Source organism: Ambystoma mexicanum, chromosome 14 (genome assembly GCF_040938575.1).
Source record: "Ambystoma mexicanum isolate Mex_15411 chromosome 14, UKY_AmexF1_1, whole genome shotgun sequence".
NCBI lineage: Eukaryota > Metazoa > Chordata > Amphibia > Caudata > Ambystomatidae > Ambystoma > Ambystoma mexicanum.
The window spans coordinates 544100427-544120113 of NC_090940.1; the positions used below are offsets into that span (position 1 = coordinate 544100427).

At 44.1% G+C, this 19687-nt stretch overlaps 1 protein-coding gene across 3 annotated transcripts in view; it reads right to left on the bottom strand.

Annotated features, from left to right (window-relative positions):
• The window catches only part of TC2N (tandem C2 domains, nuclear), a 305672-nt gene that overhangs the window by 110220 nt on the left and 175765 nt on the right, over positions 1–19687 (bottom strand). For all 3 annotated transcript variants that reach the window (XM_069637839.1, XM_069637837.1, XM_069637838.1), the window contains one exon: positions 15272–15471. In XM_069637839.1, the coding sequence (XP_069493940.1) occupies positions 15272–15471 (200 nt within the window). The remainder of the gene's footprint in view (positions 1–15271; positions 15472–19687) is intronic.

Sequence of the window (19687 nt, forward strand, 5' to 3'; positions counted from 1 at the left end):
TTTCCATAGCACCTGGAAGGGAAGGTGATCACATGTCAAAGAACGCCATCTCCAGATGGATTGTCAAGTGCATACAGCTCTGCTATTCCCTATCCAGGAAAGTCTTACCTTTCACACCAAGGGCTCAATCTACCAGAGGTATAGTAGCTACCCTAGCTTTCATTGCAAACATCCCTCTAGACGCCATTTGCAAAGCTGCTACATTGAGTTCCATCCATACGTTCCCAAAGCATTATTGCATTAACACACACTCTAAAGCAGATTTACAGGTGGGATAAGGTGTCCGAAAACATCTCTTTGCTGCTGTACCTTCTCACTTCCCACCTCTTTCTCCAGATACTGCTCGGTAATCTATGCAGAACATGTGATCTAAGCAGATCCACAAGCTCCAGAAGGGATACATTAATCACTGTAATTGTATTTCTGTGCTTTTATCTGCTTAGGTGAACATGCCCACCCTTCCTCCCCTTCTGGAGTAGAAGACACACAGATGTTTTCTGGGCTATCACTGTTTCTGCTTCATTACATCTGTACTCACGCTACACTTCATGCAACCTCATGTCAGAAATAAACAATCTGAGGGACATCGACGCGTGAAGGACCATGTGTACAGTACAGGTCACACTAGGGATAGTATTATTAACACAGCCTGTCAACGTCCATTTTTGAGTTTTGAAAACAAATCTTGTGATACTCTGCAACTTCCACTAGATGTTGGACTATGCAGAGCATGTGAATCTAAGCAGATACAAGCACCAGAAATATGATTACGGTGAGTAATGTATCCCATATTCCCATATATATAAAATGGAAGTTTGTGGATATGTATGTGTGTCTGTTCGAAATGTTCAGCATACTTCCCAACATGCTACCAACCTGAAATTTGGCATGTGGGTAGGGTTCCATGGTGTAGACAATGTAACACATATACAATAGACCTTTTTCAGATTTTTTTAAGCAATGTGCAATGCTTTCCCCCATCATATAGCTCTCTGCACCATAGTTCCGCTGTAGTTCTACGTTCATTGTTGCTAAAGTTCAGCAGTTCATGAAAACTTCAGCAGTTCATTGTTCCAAACTTTCCACACTATCAGCATTCTAGCTGACATTAGCGGCACTCACTTTTGAAGTCATGCGGTTGACACAAAACAGTGCTTTTGTAGTAATGCGGGTGACAGGAAATGGTGCATGACTCTTCTATAGTGTCCCCAATGACATTGTCAGTCACATCATGGCAAATCTATCATGATAATTACAGGAACTTCATTTCGCATGGAAGCTGATGAATGTATGCCATCTCAACAGTACAAAGCGTACATGTTTCAGTCGTACACGTACAGGTACAGCACTTCAATCTTACACACTTCAGCCCTAAACGGGGACAGCACTTATGTTGAGGTCGCTGCTGCCTCGGCTGTAGATCAGGACACCAATAATGTTGCTGTGCAATCTCAATGCTCCAACTCAAAATAGCTGGAATCGATTTATGTGACTCATGCTGTTTTAATGGTCAGCTTTATGTGGCTTGGTCCAGAGTTGGAAACAAAGACAAATTGTTCACACTAGCTCCTACAGGAAACACTAGCAATTTTGTCTTCAAAGAAGCATTGGTTTAGTTTATTAAATAAACTTCAAACTAGGACTTAAGTAGGATTTACTGTGCGAAGCACGGGTACACCTGCTAGTAGTATATAATACAACACACCTGGGCGCATATGTCTACGCAAGACCCATGTATGCATTTCACAACCTCACTTCACAACCTCACAGTAAACCGATGTATCCAAATCTGTACTAATCACACTTAAGAATCTGCAGCTCACCTTTTACTCTGCTGCCACCAACCCCCACCTTCTTCTATTGCAGAGCATAATGCCAAGAAGCCACGAAAATAGCATAAGCCAGGTTATACAATTTTCAATTATATATATATTTATGCTGGTGCATATCATCACTGACTTTAACATCACAATTGTCACACATCTCTGTGTGGAAGGTAGCATCATCATTATGACACTATCTCTGAGACTTTAACACCACCCCTATCAAACACAATCTGTGTAGGGCCTTCAGCCTTATTTTTATGGCAGAGTATCTCTGTGGGGACCTTTACATCATTATAATCACAAACCATCTCTATGGGGACATACTCATCCATCATGCACCATCTCTGTGGGGACATTAACATCATTATATTCAAACACCATCTCTGTGGGGTCTTCAGCTTCATTTTTATCACACAGCATCTCTGTAGGGACTTTTACATCATTATAATCACACACCATCTCTATGGAGACATAATCATCGTTATCACACACCAGCTCTGTGGGGACATACTCATCCATCATGCACCATCTCTGTGGGGACATTAACATCATTATATTCAAACACCATCTCTGTGGGGTCTTCAGCTTCATTTTTATCACACAGCATCTCTGTGGGGACTTTTACATCATTATAACCACACATCATCTCTATGGGGACATAATCATTGTTATCACACACCAGCTCTGTGGGGACTTTAACATTGTTATCTTCAAACACCATCTCTGTGGGGTATTCAGCCTCATTTTAATCATACACCATCTCTGTCTGGACTTTAACATCATTATAATAACACACCATATCCATGGGGACTTTAACATCAAAATAATCACACACGTCTGTGGGGACTTTAAGATCAGTATATTTAAACACCATCTCTGTGGGGACTTCAACCTATTTTTTATCGCACACTATCTTTGTGGGGACTTAATCATTATCATTATTACACACCATCTCTGTGGGGTATTCACCCTCCTTTATGACACACACTATCTCTCTGGGGACTTAATCATCACCGTTATCACACATCTCTGTAACAAACTTAAAATCATTATACCCACATGCCATCTCCATGGGGACATAATCATCACTATTATCATATGCCATCTCTATAAAGGACATTAATGTTTTTATCATCGTACACCATCTTTGTGGGGACTTAAAAATCTGAATATACATACACCATCTGTGTGGAGCCATTCTAATCATCAAAATCAAACACCATCTCTGTGAGGATTTTAACATCATTATATTCAAACACCATCTCTGTGGGGGTCTTCAGCCTCATTTTTATCACACAGCATCATTGTGGGGACTTTTCCATCATTATAATCACACACCATCTCTATGGGGACATAATCATCATCGTTATCACACACCATCTCTGTGGGGACTTTAACATCATTATCTTCAAACACCATCTCTGTGGGGTCTTCATCCTCATTGTAATCATACACCATCTCTGTGGGGACTTTAACATCGTTATAATAACACACCAGAGTGCTCTATATATTTATGTCCCGTTTGTATAGTGTTATTCTTGTATCGTATGTATCTATGCTTCTGCTATATCGTGTACATTATGCATCTGTATATTCTGACCTGTATTTTATATGCCACTATGTAACCTAAGCTGAAAGTCTTCTTGCTTCTTCTGTGCCCTGATACCTTCGGGTCTGGCACACATTATAAATAAATTTTAAAAAAACACACCATCTCTATGGGGACTTAATCATTACCATTATCACGCACCATCTCCATGGGGACTTTAACTCTAACATCACAATAATCACACATCATCTCTGTGGGGACTTCAACCTATTTTTAATCGCACACCATCTTTGTGGGGATTTAATCATTACCATTATCACACACCATCTCTGTGGGGTCTTCACCCTCCTTTATGACACACACTATCTCTCTGGGGACTTAATCATCACTGTTATCACACATCTCTGTAACAAACTTAAAATCATTATACCCACATGCCATCTCCATGGGGACATAATCATCACTGTTATCATATGCCATCTCTATAAAGGACATTAATGTTTTTATCATCGTACACCATCTTTGTGGGGACTTAAAAATCTGAATATACATACACCATCTGTGTGGAGCCATTCTAATCATCAAAATCAAACACCATCTCTGTGAGGATTTTAACATCATTATAATCAAACACCATCTCTGTGGGGGTCTTCAGCCTCATTTTTATCACACAGCATCTCTGTGGGGACTTTTCCATCATTATAATCACACACCATCTCTATGGGGACATAATCATCATCGTTATCACACACCATCTCTGTGGGTACTTTAACATCATTATCTTCAAACACCATCTCTGTGGGGTCTTCATCCTCATTGTAATCATACACCATCTCTGTGGGGACTTTAACATCGTTATAATAACACACCAGAGTGCTCTATATATTTATGTCCTGTTTCTATAGTGTTATTCTTGTATCGTATGTATCTATGCTTCTGCTATATCGTGTACATTATGCATCTGTATATTCTGACCTGCATTTTATATGCCACTATGTAACCTAAGCTGAAAGTCTTCTTGCTTCTTCTGTGCCCTGATACCTTCGGGTCTGGCACACATTATAAATAAATTTAAAAAAAACACACCATCTCTATGGGGACTTAATCATTACCATTATCACGCACCATCTCCATGGGGACTTTAACTCTAACATCACAATAATCACACATCATCTCTGTGGGGACTTCAACCTATTTTTAATCGCACACCATCTTTGTGGGGATTTAATCATTACCATTATCACACACCATCTCTGTGGGGTCTTCACCCTCCTTTATGGCACACACTATCTCTCTGGGGACTTAATCATCACCGTTATCACACATCTCTGTAACAAACTTAACATCATTATAGCAACATGCCATTTCCATGGGGACATAATCATCACTGTTATCATATACCATCTCTGTAAAGGATGTTAATGTTATTATCATCGTACACCGTCTTTGTGGGGACTTAAAAATCTGAATATGCATACACCATCTTTGTGGGGCCATTGAAATCATTATATTCAAACACCATCTCTTTGAGGACTTCAACATCATTATCACACACAACCAATAAAATGAAATGTCTTTAATAGAGAAGCTTCGACATTTTGGGGGTTTTATTGCACATGGTTCTACTAGAGGAAACTGGTGTTGGGGTCTTAGTGGGTTAGATGGGGAGTCGTCTGAAAAGCCTGCAATGTTGACAAGTGGAGGCCGTACCTACCTCAGTGCCCAATGCTGGTATGGTTCAGTATGGTTTGTGAAAGTGGCACTTGGATTTCTCATTTATATGGAGATGAGGACCCAAGGTCTATTAAATGAGTGTGCTAGTATGCCGAATTAGCCACTGGATTAGGGGATGAGTAAAATGGATAGAGGTTAGAACTTTGGCATGCCTCTATCTGGTTCATGTGGTATTAATATGCATAAGGCTGTCATGTGTGAGATGGATATATTTGTGTAGTGTAAAGCAGTAGGCAAAGGATAGTTAAGTCATTTAGGTGGGCAATAGGAGATGAGAAATGAGGACAAACGGGGAGTTTAACACTGGACAGAAATGATTGAGTTCCCATCTTTTGTTGACCTCTGCATGGCCTCTGTGTGTCTTTAATAACATTCTTTCTTATCACACACCATCTTTGTGGGGACATTAACATCATTGTAATCACACACCATCTCTGTGGGGACTTTGGTGTTATCATAATCACACACCATCTCTGTGGGGACCATACCATTGTCATAATTGAACACCATCTCTGTGGGGACCTTATCATGATTATCACTTAGAATTGCTTTGGAGAATTTAAATTGACCATAATCAAACATGATCTCTATTGGAAAGGTAACTTCACTAATATTAAACATGATCCAAAAGTAGATAACAACAACTCATCATTCCTAAAGAGGAGATGTGTAAATAGGGAAGATGGTGCCTGTGGAAGAATGAAACTTGAATTTGAAATCCTGCTTCCTTTTTTATCACAAAGTGTAATCCTGGGTCAATCATGGTATCTCCTGTGCCACAGTTCTCTTTCCTGGAAGTTTTTTTAGTGTTTATAATAGTGTTTACTGCCAGAACAAACTGCCTTTAAGTTTCACATGCAAATTAAACATCTTGCAAATTCAAAAACATCCTAATCCATCTGTTGTGGTGCCTAGATATCAGGAATGTACTTGTATATAAAATATATTGTATACTAAGTACTATAAAGTAAGCATTTTTTCATTTGCTCATTATACATTCCATCCCAAATAAGAATAATGTGGTAAGTCCCCATAAGGATGGTAACACACGTTCAAGTCCCCGCAAAGATGGTACCAAACACGTGACTAAAAATAAGTATTTTTGCAAATTTGAAGTTGGATCCTGTATTATGAATTTTTTCTAAATATATTTCTGCTATTAACACATTTCCAGAACATTGGGAAAGGTTAGTCCCCACAAGGCTGGTTTCCACACATAGTCCCCACAAGGTAGGTAAAACGTGTGTGTGTGTGTGTGTGTGTGTGTGTGTGTGTGTGTGTGTGTGTGTGTGTGTGTGTGTGTGTGTGTGTGTGTGTGTGTGTGTGTGTGTGTGTGTGTGTGTGTGTGTGTGTGTGTGTGTGTGTGTGTGTGTGTGTGTGTGTGTGTGTGTGTGTGTGTGTGTGTGTGTGTGTGTGTGTGTGTGTGTGTGTGTGTGTGTGTGTGTGTGTGTGTGTGTGTGTGTGTGTGTGTGTGTGTGTGTGTGTGTGTGTGTGTGTGTGTGTGTGTGTGTGTGTGTGTGTGTGTGTGTGTGTGTGTGTGTGTGTTTTTTTTTCCGAGCCCCTTGTAGACCTCTCAGAGAGTGCAATGTGTGGGAGGTCACCTCAACCATGCTGAAATTGGTTTACTTACATCCTCTCTCCAACCCATGCTTCCAATAGCTTATTCAATGAGAGGCGTGGGAAAGCATGTGGCGAGGGTCGCATTAGAGCATCCCATGCGTGGACGGTGGACACCAAAGCCACCCTCACCCCTTGGAGATAAGGTGACATAAAGCTAACAGCTGTCTTCCCTGGAGACCCTTTGGTTGAGGTGGAGGGTACTACAACAGTAACATACTATAGAACAGGCTGAGGGGCTCCAGGCAATGGGCAGCATGGGTAGGCACAGGGCAACCATCATCGCTCGCTCTAGAGTGGACTGCTGACGTCCCAGTTCTTAGTGATGAAAGAAGTCTCAATGCTCTCATTGCCGGTTATTGCGAACTGATAAAGTACCAATTAAGCTGACGCAAAGCATTACTCAGAAAGAGGTATTTCCTCCAACGGCACAGGAGCAGTCGCCTTCACATGGCCTTCCAAATGAAGTAAATTTTACTAGCCTGACACAATCACTGCCCCCATCAAACAATTCACCAATGTCTAACTTGAGCGAACACTGGTGTGCTATTTAAGCAATAGGCCCCAAGCAGACATGGTATTACCACTTCAGGTAATGCCCCAGGGGCCCACAGTTACAGTTAATGCCCCCCCTGTGAGGGGTCTATTGCTATTAGTAACCCGGCACGTTTAGTAACTGGGGTAATAAAAGCATTTCTTTCTGTTCCGAAACTCTCTGCCTTTTCAGAACAGAAAAACAAAATGTTTAAAAAAATGGCCGCTTGGGAAGGGAAAACGAAGTAAGTTTTCCCTGTCCATGGCGGCCATTGAAAATAAGTGTAAAAAAGGGAACAAACAAAATGGGCGCAATCTTAAGGGAGAAGGGACTACAATTAGCCCCTTCTTCCTTTCCATGAAGGTCTGTCTCGGATAAGGCCAGACGCGCTGGGGACAGAAGTGTTCCCAGCGCGTCCGCTCCAGAAATGGACAGAAAAGAAGGTAAGTGACGTTGGCACGGTGGGGAGGTAATTCTGTGGAGGGGGTGAGGGGAGAGGCAGAGGCGGACAACACTTACCTCGTTCCCCGGCAGGGGAAGATGGTGGACTCCGGTAGTGTAGTGGCTCGGAGCGGGGGATTACTGCTGGTCATTCCCCCATTCCCAGCCTCCTCACCGGCTGAGTGGCTGCCACCATCCCCCACCGGGTACGGAAGGGGAAGGAACATTGTAAGCACCGCTGCACGGCAGTCCAGGTAAGGGATTCCTGGTCGGGTAACGCCCGCACTGTAGCCAATGGCGTGTGTATTTAGAAAGCATGGGACGCCTCGCTGGGTACTAATGACTCATGGCAATGTGGAAGTAGAGAAGGGAAGCGGGAATGATGCAACAGGCGTCGTATCATTATTTTCTCAAAAAGGGAGCAGGTAAAAACACAAGGTGTAGGAGGGATATCTACCATCCCCCTTAGACTCTGGGCTTGTATTATTAGTTAGAGCCCACACTCCAGGAAATCTGATTGGTGCACTGTCCAAAACAGGGTGCTAATTGGTACTATGTTTGATGGCTGTTTTGCTGGCTTTTTATGCAACGGAAACTTAAACAACAACCCTGAAAAGGTATTTGTCGACAGTAAAATGCAAGTCTAAGACGGTGAGAGCCATGCCTGACCCAAAGTGGACCCATGTAACCATGGCAATTGTGTCCCAAGTCACAGTGTTGTCTCGGGAGGATAGCTCAGGGGGCAACGTGCTCGCCTTGAAAGCAGGACGACACAGAGAAACACAGGTTCGATCCCCAGGTCCGCGCTTAGAAACCTCTGGTAATTAAGCGCGTTATAAATAACCAATCATACCATATCATGGTCCTTAGCTGATACAAACACCTGAATTTGAATTGGAACAGGCTCTTTTGTTGCCAATTTTCTGGTTTACAACCCAAGATTCGAGCTCAGTTTAAAGTCCTGGAGGTTTAGGGGGTGTGTTTGGAGGAGGAGGTTCGGGTTAATAGGACTGCGTTGTTTACTCTGCCTCGGAGGGGACCAAACAAGTAAGTAGTGACAAAAATGCATTAATGATAAATCAAGATTGAGAGCTACCAAACCATTAAACCATACCCAAACCCACGACATTGAGTCAACCTGTGCATGCCTGGCGATGCAGTGTGCTTCATGATGCGAATAAATACATATGTAACTTTTCCCGCACTTCTTCCTCTCTTTGCTGCACCCACGCCGTGCAGTCCTTTTTAGGTCTTCATTACTGGCACGTAATGAAGTATTAAGGTGGTGAACATGGAGTAGTGGCGCCCAGCGGTGATGATGAAGACGAAACATTTACCAACCGGCCGCAGCATCAGCTGCCCTTGATAAAACTCAGGACTAGCAGGCTTTTCCCCCTCCCCCTTTTTCTTTTTCTGCACTTATCAGACTTACTCAGTTCTGCTGCCGTAAACACAGCACTTGCCACTTGCTGGCTGCACTACCACTGTTTATTGCCTCCATTTCTATTTACTTGTATTTGTTATTATTTATCTGTTCTCCTCTGCTCCGCACTTTCCACTCTCCCCCTTCCATGCACTTTCCCCCTTTTCCTTTTCCCATGCACTTGCGCGTTCTCAGTGGCACTGGGCCTAGTAAGATCGTTGTTGTGTTCTCCCCTGTTTCCCCTCCCTTGCCTTGTCGCACGAGCGCGATACAAATAAACTATCATATCATATCAGGCTGTTAACAGCCATTAAGGCCCTCAAAGTCGTGGATGTCTGCCTCATTGAATGATTGACGAAACACGTTTCAATTCAAAGCAACCAATCAAAAGGCTTGTTGATGGCATCACAGAATAGCAACAAACACCAAAACAAGAATGATGCCATCAACTCATAATTGTTAAGGTTCGATCTCTTTTGAGGGCTTTTTTTTATTTAGAAACCTCAAACTTTCTGGAGAGGCTGTAGCCCTTGAAAGCCTGCGAGGCTGGCGAGGGCAAACCTTCCATGTGATTGGCTACTTGCTCAGCCCCACGGTCCGTTACAGGCAACAGCTTCTCTGGAAATCTCACGGCCATATCTGGGATTAACTTTGCTGATAGCCCACAAGACGTCCCCTCATTCGCCCGACACAAAGGACCACCTTTGTACCGCTGCCGGGTAGGGTGCGCCTAACACTGTCCTTTGCACACAAATAACCCTCCACAAAGGCACAATAAGAACCAGGGCGCGTGGTTTCCAAGGCCCTCTCAGATTCCACGTCAAATTATTTTAGAATTGGGGACATTGTGAAAAAGGGACAAAACAGCCTTGACTGGAGTTGGAACTGATACCGTTGACATTTGGTTCTTCTGCGAATGCTGCGATGGAGGGCGGGAAACTGATATTCCCGACCCTGGACTCAGGTCCCACTCAAAGAGAGCTTTATTGGCACAAGGAAGACGCAGTCTGCGTCGTTCCTATCCGGCCAATCGGGTTTGTCCTCGTGTACCAGACTCTCGATGCGCGGCCCAGAAGGCCAAGGCCCTGTGTTGGACTGAGCCTTGCTCCTACGGATGCCTATGGGCTGTTGCACGCTCTACAATTATGAATAAATAAATAGACTATACTTTAGGAAAAGGGGGTCTGCAGCTGCAGGAGGCCTCAAAAGCAGGCCATTGGCTTCTGATTGGGGGTTGCAACAGGTAACTAGCTGTTCAGCAGCTGTGAAAGACGTAGGATCACCTTCCAGATGGAAAGGGATTACGCTAAGTAATACCCCCCTCTCCCGGCTCAGTGGTAACAGCTGTGTGGTCTTGAACACCATGTGCGCTGTTCATGTCGATTGTCCGCGGCCTGAAAAATAGTACTGAGTGGAGGGTGACCAGACGACCCGGTTTTCCCAGCACTGTTCCAGTATTTGGACCTCTGTCCCCCTTTCTCAAGATTATGTTCCCATTGGGAACTGCAGTGTTCCCAGTTTTTGGTAGTAGGTCTTCATAGCTGGCAGGCAGGAATGCACAATCTCACACAGAAGAAATGCTGCATTTTACAACTTAAGATAGTGTTAGTTTGTGATAAATTAATTATGATATGTGTTTCTTTGGACAGTAACACTTAAACCCCCTTCTCCTCCAAGAACTACTGAAGTGTAGTTACTTGACAGCCACTTTCAAGAGTTAGTCCTACGTTTATGTTAGTTGCCCTGTCCCGGTGTTTTACTCTTTCAATCTGGTCATCCTAACTGATTGGGGCATGAAATGCAAGCCAACGGCCCCACCCAAAATGGCACCCAGAACACGACCAATTCTTTAGGGCCGAATTCTGGGCTATGCTTCACCCGCGCCAACAGCACCAGTGCCGTCGAGAAGGCATTTGCATAGGGCATGTGGACAGCCCTCAGCTCCGCCGGACAGTGTGTAATAGCAAGGACTGTGCTATCTGGTGGCCTGCAGTGTGCCTGGCGTAGGACACACTGTGTCCAGGCCCGCTCCTGCCCTCATCAGTCCACACTACCTGTCAGCACTCACCTCCATCCGCTATATGTGTTATTTGTTGTGCTGGGACGCAGCGTTTCCAGAGGGGACACTTCATCTTGCAGCCGAGTGGCAGGGCTGACAGTACATTGCGTTTAGTACATGGTGCTCCGTCAGCACTGATTTACAGGTCAATGTTGCTCAAAAGACTTCATTTAACTTTTTAACACAAATCAAGTATAAATCAACATTTATTAAGGAGGAAGTGGTCTTATGTAGTCCGAATGTCACATGACTGGAGTCTTGAATACCGAATTTAGAGAAAATTGTGATTTAGAGTTAACTTCTGAAATGGAGTACATTACTCTAAATCTCTGTAAATTGAATGCAACGAAGAAATCACACACGGGCGAATTTTTGTTGAGCTGCACTGCACCATAAACAAAATGCGTAAATGTTTAGTTTAGTTTCGTTTCTTACTTATAGTGGAGTAAACTTTGCTGAACATTTTGAGGGACATGACATATGAAGAAAAGGTGGCCAACCAAATGAATGGGGACAAAATGGTGTGCCATGAAAGTTGGGGGGACAAACACACCTCTACCCCCCTAAAATTACGCACATGTTTACTTATATTGCGCTGCATACTTGTAGGCCTCAGAGCGCGCAAGCTTTGCGTAAGGCTTTTACGCATTTCCTCTACGGCACAGCTTTTGATGGCGGGGCGGAACGTAACTTACGTTTCCGCCTCTCCCTTCCTCCACACCACACAAATACTGCAGGATTTGCGCCGCCATGTATTTTCATGCTGGCACAAATACTGGCGATTCCATTATGAACGCTGCCTGTCGTGCGTACATGTCAGGCAGCATTTACTACGTTTGCACGGCGGTTTGCAAACAGGCGGCGTACGCACATGTACGCTGCCTTTTTGCACGCAGCTTTTGCACTCTGCTGTGCAAACAGCGAAGATTTGGCAGCGGGGTGGGACCTGCCTGCACTGAAGCGGAAACATAACATGTCGCTACCGCCAAATGATGGGGGACTCCATTATGAGCTCCAAAGGGTCTGAAGCGGCAAAGTGTTATTTTCCTTCCTACGTCATTGCGGTACATTAGCGTCATCCCTCTTGAAGAAGCTCTTTTTAACCACCCGCTCATGCGGAGGAGAGGTTCCGCTCTAGCTCCTTATGGGTGACTAATGCGCCCAGGTGCTTCAGGGTTAGGTGCGCTATACAAACACATAAATAAATAAATAAATAAATAAATGGCCTCTGGAACAAATGGACTAGCCTTTACTTCTGAAAAGGACATGCTTTCATGGTACTGGGCACTGGTGTTGGTTCAGAATCTCCCATGTAGAGCAGAAACACTTCTGATCTTCTAGTGTACTAGAATTAGAAAGTTGCATACGTGGCACTACGGGTGAAGTACATATATATATTTATGTATTTGTGAATGACAGAACACAGCTGTGTTTGTGCCACTGAATTGCCTTGTCTGTTGTAGGCCAGGGCCTTTATGGCGAACATGACCACCTCTGGGATGGCCAGCTACTGGTCGCACACCAAGAAAGAGCCTGGTCTTGCTGTATTGTAGCACTGGCCAGATGTGGCCCCTTTAAGAATGTCATCTTTTTTCAGAATGGAAACTTGTCTGGTGAGAGTTAATTGCCTTCCAGGTTGATTAGTGTCTTTTTGTCACTGCCGTTGTGCTCGTTTTGTTTAGTACTAAACGTAATGCTCTTTGTTAGCTGTGTATAAGAGTATGTTAGAGGTGTATGTGATCTGTATGAAACATATAGTAACATTGTTGCTACATGGTATGAACAAATAAAAAAAGGATTTGCAAAAATATATGCTTTGCAAAAATATATGCTTTGCAGAGACGAACGTTAAGTTGGGTAGCTCAGGGTCTACAGGGCAGTGCAACTACAGGGTCGCATGTCAGTTTCAACAAATCAAATTCTGATGCTTTTCTACCTTTCCTGGGCAATTCTGCCCACGTTTATGAAGGCACCTAAGTTCAGCTTACACGGTAGGAAAGTGGACTTTGTTGTGTCCTGCCCTTGTGCCACCTCATTCGGTTAAGCAACTGCTACACTACTGGTTGGCAACAGGCCGATACCAATACATGCCAACATCCGCCTATTGTGTTTTGGAGACTCTCCATAGCCATTGAAAGGAATATTGCGCACAATTCCTACAACCTCCCACGGGATTCTCTAGATAACCAGAACTTAATCTGCAGTGGCGTTGGCTTCCACACAGAGGGCATTCTAGCACACATCCGCCTGTCTCATTTGCCAGCTGTGAGCACACCAGAATATTGCGTCAATGGGATTGCGCTTCTGCGCGGCGAATCCAAACTGGATCCACTTGCGACAGGAATATTTCACAGAATTACCTGTATACTTATTCCATTTTCGAGTGTGACTCTATTTGTCTCGGAAGGATAGCTCAGGGGCAACGTGCTCGCCGTGGCAGCAAGACGACACAGAGCAACACAGGTTCGATCCCCGGGTCCGTGCTTAGAAACCGCTGGGTATTAAGCGGGTTATAAATAACCTATCAGATCATATCTTAAAGAATCTCTCAATGCATGCACTCCCGTTCTTAGATTTATAGTGAACATAATGTTATTCATTGTACTTCAGCAAACAGGTTGACTTGTATCAATTTATTTTTTTCTACTTGATTACCTCACCCTTTCGTGTGCACAGTTATTGTGCCAGTACTAAGCATTGATTGTTACTCCGGTAAATAGTACCCCCCCCTTCCACCCCCTCAGGCATTCATTCTTACACTGGAAGCCTCGAGAAGGACGGCTTCACGGTTCTTCAGGTCTGCCATGGACAGTCTCTGGTAGGCATGTTGGTGGGAGAGGGAAAAGTGAAATGGCATTACAATCTACCTGTGTCTTTCTCACACGAGTTTGTCTACAGGAAACCATTCAGGTAAACTGGTCAATTCTAATGCTTGTAATTCTTGAATGGAGAGCACATAGAATGGCAAAGTGTTGACTGGGAACACACAGTGCTGGAAATTGACAAAATGTACTGTGGGAACCTCCTTCACCTTTGAGCTGGGGTTGGGGGGGTGGGAGACAGGGAAAGTGTCAGAGGTGTTGGCGGGACTGGGGCTGGATTGTCAGTGGTGTGGGCGGGTTGGTGGGGGGGGGGCTAAGTTTCGAATGATATGCGTGCCCTGAATATAGGATGCGGGCTGCTTTGCATAAATACAAAGTGCATTTTGGGAACCTAAGAATGACCACCAATGTATTAAACATGTCTGTGCTAGTAATTCAAACGTTCGTTCCTTCTGAGCATGCAATGCACACTTGGTAGGGTGCTCAATTCCTCTGTCAGAATAGTCACCCTGACAGTAAAATGTGCACAAGGGCTGAGACATATATAGAGGTTTGGATGGTGTTATTGTTTGAGCTTGGGCTGTTTATCACCCAGATGTGTCTGTAAAGTTGTATATTGTGCTCAGCTGCATGCACAGAAACACTGTGGGTGTCATTACGACTTGGGCGGTAAGAAATAATGGGCACCGGTAAGGAGACCGGTAAGGAACGTGTGGTCGGAGACCGGTAAGGAACGTGTGGTCTGACCACACGCCCCTTACGGGTCCTGCTAAGGGACCAGGGCGCTAATAACGGGCCTGCAAGTCAATAGCCCGTTATTAGCGCCCTCCCCATTCCCATTGAGCCCTATTGGGGCTCAATGGGAATGGGGAATGGTTTGATCAATGGGGACTTACCGGTCCCGCCAGGGTTGGACTGCACCGGTAAATCCCCATTGAACAAGACCGTTGCTGGTCCCGGTATTGGAGGCAGCCATGGTGCAAATAGCGCCATGGCTACCTCCAATCTTGGAATGAGGCCCTGAGTCTGGCATTGGGTCTATATGTGCACAGGTATGCAACGAGTGCTGTAAACCCACCCCAAGTTGAGGAAGCTCCCTGCCCCAGAATGCTGTCCGTGGCCGTTTACTAACCGCTGTGTCTGAGACACTCCGAGAGAGTGACCTAACTACAGCTGGAATCAAGCATTATCATCTTCACTCACCATCGGGGGTTTAATTGCGCTCAGTTTGAGAAACACACAGCATAATCATAGCAATAGCCCACCTGTCCGAGAAAGTGCTTCCTCCTCATGGAGCTCCTGCTGTAGAGTTTGAGGAGAACATTGATGCCCTCCTCCTTCTGCGTCACGGAAAAGATCATCGTTTCGCCCCAGTTCACCTGGCCGTTGGTAGACTTCAGCAGGCGCGTCTTCTTCTGGTGGATCAGCCCCTCGGTGCTGAACATCTCTGCCTTCACCTGGAAGTCTGAAAGAGAACACATTCAACATGGCCGTCACTTTCTGCCTTGCTTAACAGGATGGGCTTTCTAGCTCTATCATAACAGGTCCTGCTGGGGTTCATGGGAGACAGTCTGCCAAGCTAGGTCTACGGGTGCACATCTGCTGTGGCCAATTCTAGGCTTCTTGCAGCCACCATATATGATCTGTGGGGAGTCGCTATACTTCACTCTTTGTTTGTAGTGCTCTGAGCCGGTTACATGTGATTTTAACAAATCCAAAATAACTAATCCCATTACAACTAATACCATAATAACGAATTACAAAATAACTAATACATTTTTCGTTGTTTTGGGGGGATCCCCCAGGCACCCCTCCAACTCCCACTTTCCTTTGTTCCTAATACTTCCCCCCACCCGCAAAACCACTATTCCCACTCCCTCCCCCTTTTTTTAGTTTTTTTTCTCCCAAATCCGTTATTTTGGAATTAGTTATTTTTGGTTCGTTGTAATTGGATTAGTTCTCTTGTTATTCGTTATAATCACTGCATACCCTCTGAGCCTATCCTGCCCCACAAACGTGTTAATTAATTGGTCGATCATTAAACCACGTAATTTATTATTATTTTGCATCATAAATAACATAACGGGGTAATTTTAAAGAAAGTGCAGGTAACAGGCAGGGGAGCACCACCCTTAGCACTTAGATTCTGTTGGGCCTTCTGCATGCAATTGTGGATAGTAAAATGAGACCCTGCGCCGCCAGACAAAACAATGAAAATCTGGTTGAATATAAAAAGCATGCCTAAACTTTTTACACATCATTTTCATATCATACTTGCCAACATGACCCATTCCAATCTGTAGGTGCTTATCAAGTCCTGTTTTTTTTCTTTGCATTCTGGGATGTGTTGTTCCACTTTTCCCATCATAAAACACGGACTACAAGTCCCAGAATGCAACGAAAAAAACCAGGACTGGATAAACTCCTAAAAATTGGTTGTGGGGGGTTGACCCACAAAAAAAGAAAATGTTTAAAAAATGGCACCACCCGGGAAAGGGCCTCAGGTGGCTGGAATAGTGGGCAAAGAATGTATATTCTCGCCTGGTTTTCCAGCCATCTGATTGGCCAATGGCTCTTCTCTGGGTGCAAATTGGTTATAAAGCTTCCTGTATGTTATTCTTTACTGTTGCTCAATGTTCTAGATCAGTACTACGTTTTAAATCCCTGTATTTGGACCCATTCCTTCCAAATGTTCTTGTGGGAGAATTACCCAAACCCTACTTAGAGGGGTTGGGCTTGCTCACATAGCAGCCGCTTTGAACAATATTTCCAGGGCCTCGCTTGGTTCCCGGTTCACCCGTGGTCACATTACATATAATAAAATAATCAAAAACTGATAATCATATAAATACAGCCAACCGGATGGAGCTGTGATTGCAGAGGAAAAGTCCCATGCCATTAATGTGACTCCTCTTTACACCATTTCATGGAACATGCTGTCTAAATATTTGCCTACAGCCATCGCTCAATCAACAGATAACATGGCCATGAACGCTACGGTAAAAATAGATTACATGATAAACATCCTTATATTTAACTATTCTACATGGTGTGGGGTTGTTGTGGTGAGGTAGGCCATACGCAAAGGTCCAGGAAGTTTGTTTTATTGGTTTCTGCTTCTAACACAGTCACATGATCAGCAGCAGGTCTAAGTGAGCCTGGCCTGAAATGCACTGCTCCCCCTTTAGCAGCCTGTGGCGGGACCAAAAGGTTATATGCGATATCGCAGAAGCAAATTTCAGAGCAGTACATTTCAGTGCAACCAAAATATCGAAAAAATACTGAATTTTCTCATTTTTTTTAATTTGGGGGGTCCCTCCCTCCCCCAAACCCCCGCCCCCCTCCCCCAAATACCCTGTTTTTCTATCCTTATAGCCCCACCCCAACTCCATCCCTACCCATTTTAACCCCTTACCCCTCTACCATATATACATATATATACAGTTCATTACAAACTTGTACCTCCGGTTTAATCAAAAGAACAAAAAGGAAAGGAAAGAGGGTGAAGAAAGAACAGAAAAGACAAATAATGTTTTTTAAAAAAAAAAAAAAAATTATACTTGATTTAACCTTAAAGGTTTTTACAAGGGTATTTCATGAAACTGTCTCGTCGACCACATTTTCTTTTATTATTGGGTCTGTGGACTATGTCGTTGATGGCGTTATATAAGAGTTTAGAATAAGATCTAAAATGTTTGTCGCGGCAGTCACCCACGTAAGACAAATAATGGATAAGAAGAAGAAAAACAACAGAAAAGAAGAGAAGGGGAGGGTGTAAACAATAAAGTAGCAGGACAAGTTGAATTACACTCCTAGAGCCCGACTATTAGAATATCAATAAACCGCTGCGTCCACCGCATTCAGTTCCTGTAAATTACATATTCTCCCCTTAATTTACAAAGTAACCTTCAATCTCCCTGATATAGCCACCTAAAACCACCTATAGAGGTAAGATTTCCTTAAAAAAATGGGCCAAGGCAAAAATTCATTTAAAATAATTTCCACCATAAAACCGTTCCCACCACTTACCAACAGTTATTTCATATTTTCTGTATTTTTCGATATTATGTTGGACTGAAATGTAGCACTCTGAAATTTGCTTTGGTAAATTGACTGGCTACCGACCTATGTTCGAGAGGCAAGTGCTGATGGAGGTCAAACGTGTTTGTGGAATGAAGACAGACAGGGCAGGGATGAAAATACATTCCTGAGCTACAGAGCAGCTATTTGAAGGGAATTTGTTTTCCATCTTAAATATAACTATCCTCCTCAATCAATTTATTTACACCAGAGATGAGAGCTGTAAAGGGAGATGAACTATTTCGCCCTTGGACGGCAGTGCTCTATGTGTTTAGCCCTCAAAATCCATAGAAGACGCCATTGGCCACTTCCACAACTCCAGCCCCTTTTCTGATTGGTCACAGGTTTAAGGAAACTCCCCCTACCTAGCACCAAGAAAGTGTTCACCATTTGGTAAAGGAGATCAAGGACGCCTGCTTCCAGCGGGGACACTTGGAATGAGGTCCCACTTTGCACTTGATGGTGCAGCCTCACGCGTGATCATTTCGCCTAAAGAAGAGATGCAGGCTCCCTAATCTTTACAAAGTGGAGGCTTGCTGGATTCTGGGTGTCCAGGAGGCCTTCTACTCTGAGGCCCAAGAAGTCTTTTGCAATGTGGTGCCCACTAAAGGTTGCCGGCGTGCCTGCCCAGAAGCGGGCTTGGTTTGCGACGACCGATTCCTTGAGAAACTAGACTACTAAAGATCCTCAAACAACAAACCGATGTACCAACCAGTGCCTGCTGCATAGCCAGCTTTTCCACCATGAAAAAGAACCTCAGATTGCTAGCCCCCCACTCACCGTCCAGCGTTACCAACCTGGGATGGTAGAATCCATGGAGTTCAGGATGGGATCTTAGTCAATTTCTTCCACTGTGACAGTGCGTCCTCCAATGTGAAGCACAGAACTACATGACCGGGCCCATATGAATCTCGGCAGAGTCTGGTATCCTTACCATCCTGCGGCTGAAAGAAGTCACCCTTGCACAGGCACCCATAAAAAACGGTCCTCCAATCCCTCCCACTTGCAGGCCATAAAAACCTTGGTGATCATGAGTTGACGGCTCTTCTGCCCCTGAGCTCTTCTGAGTTCAACTGTGGCTGGACTGAGGAAATAGCCCGCAAGCCGATCTGCATTGTGTGCACCCCGATCCAAAAATGACCCCCGCAAAGCCGAATGTCCCCCATACTACTCCAAGACTGAAGGTAAGCGTCACCCGACAAAATAGCTGACAGACATACACCTGAGCCCATCCCTACAATACAACTAGAACCAAACTGGGTGAGCCACACACTGAGAATCCACCTCAGTCTCGGGAGGATAGCTCAGGGGCAACGTGCTCGCCTTGGAAGCAAGACGACACAGAGCACCACAAGTTCGAACCCTGAGTCCGTGCTTAGAAACCTCTGGGTATTAAGCGTGTTATAAATGACCTATCATATCATCAATGTTACACAGGTGCCTTATCACACATAATGCTATTGCATTTGGGCTAAGTTTCATCAACTAGCTTGTACTCAAGGGACTCCACCTTTTATTTCATTAAGGGTCATTCCATACTTGATGGTTCTACTTTTAAATTGAATCTAAAGTTGAATAATGTATGTTATGATATGATAGGT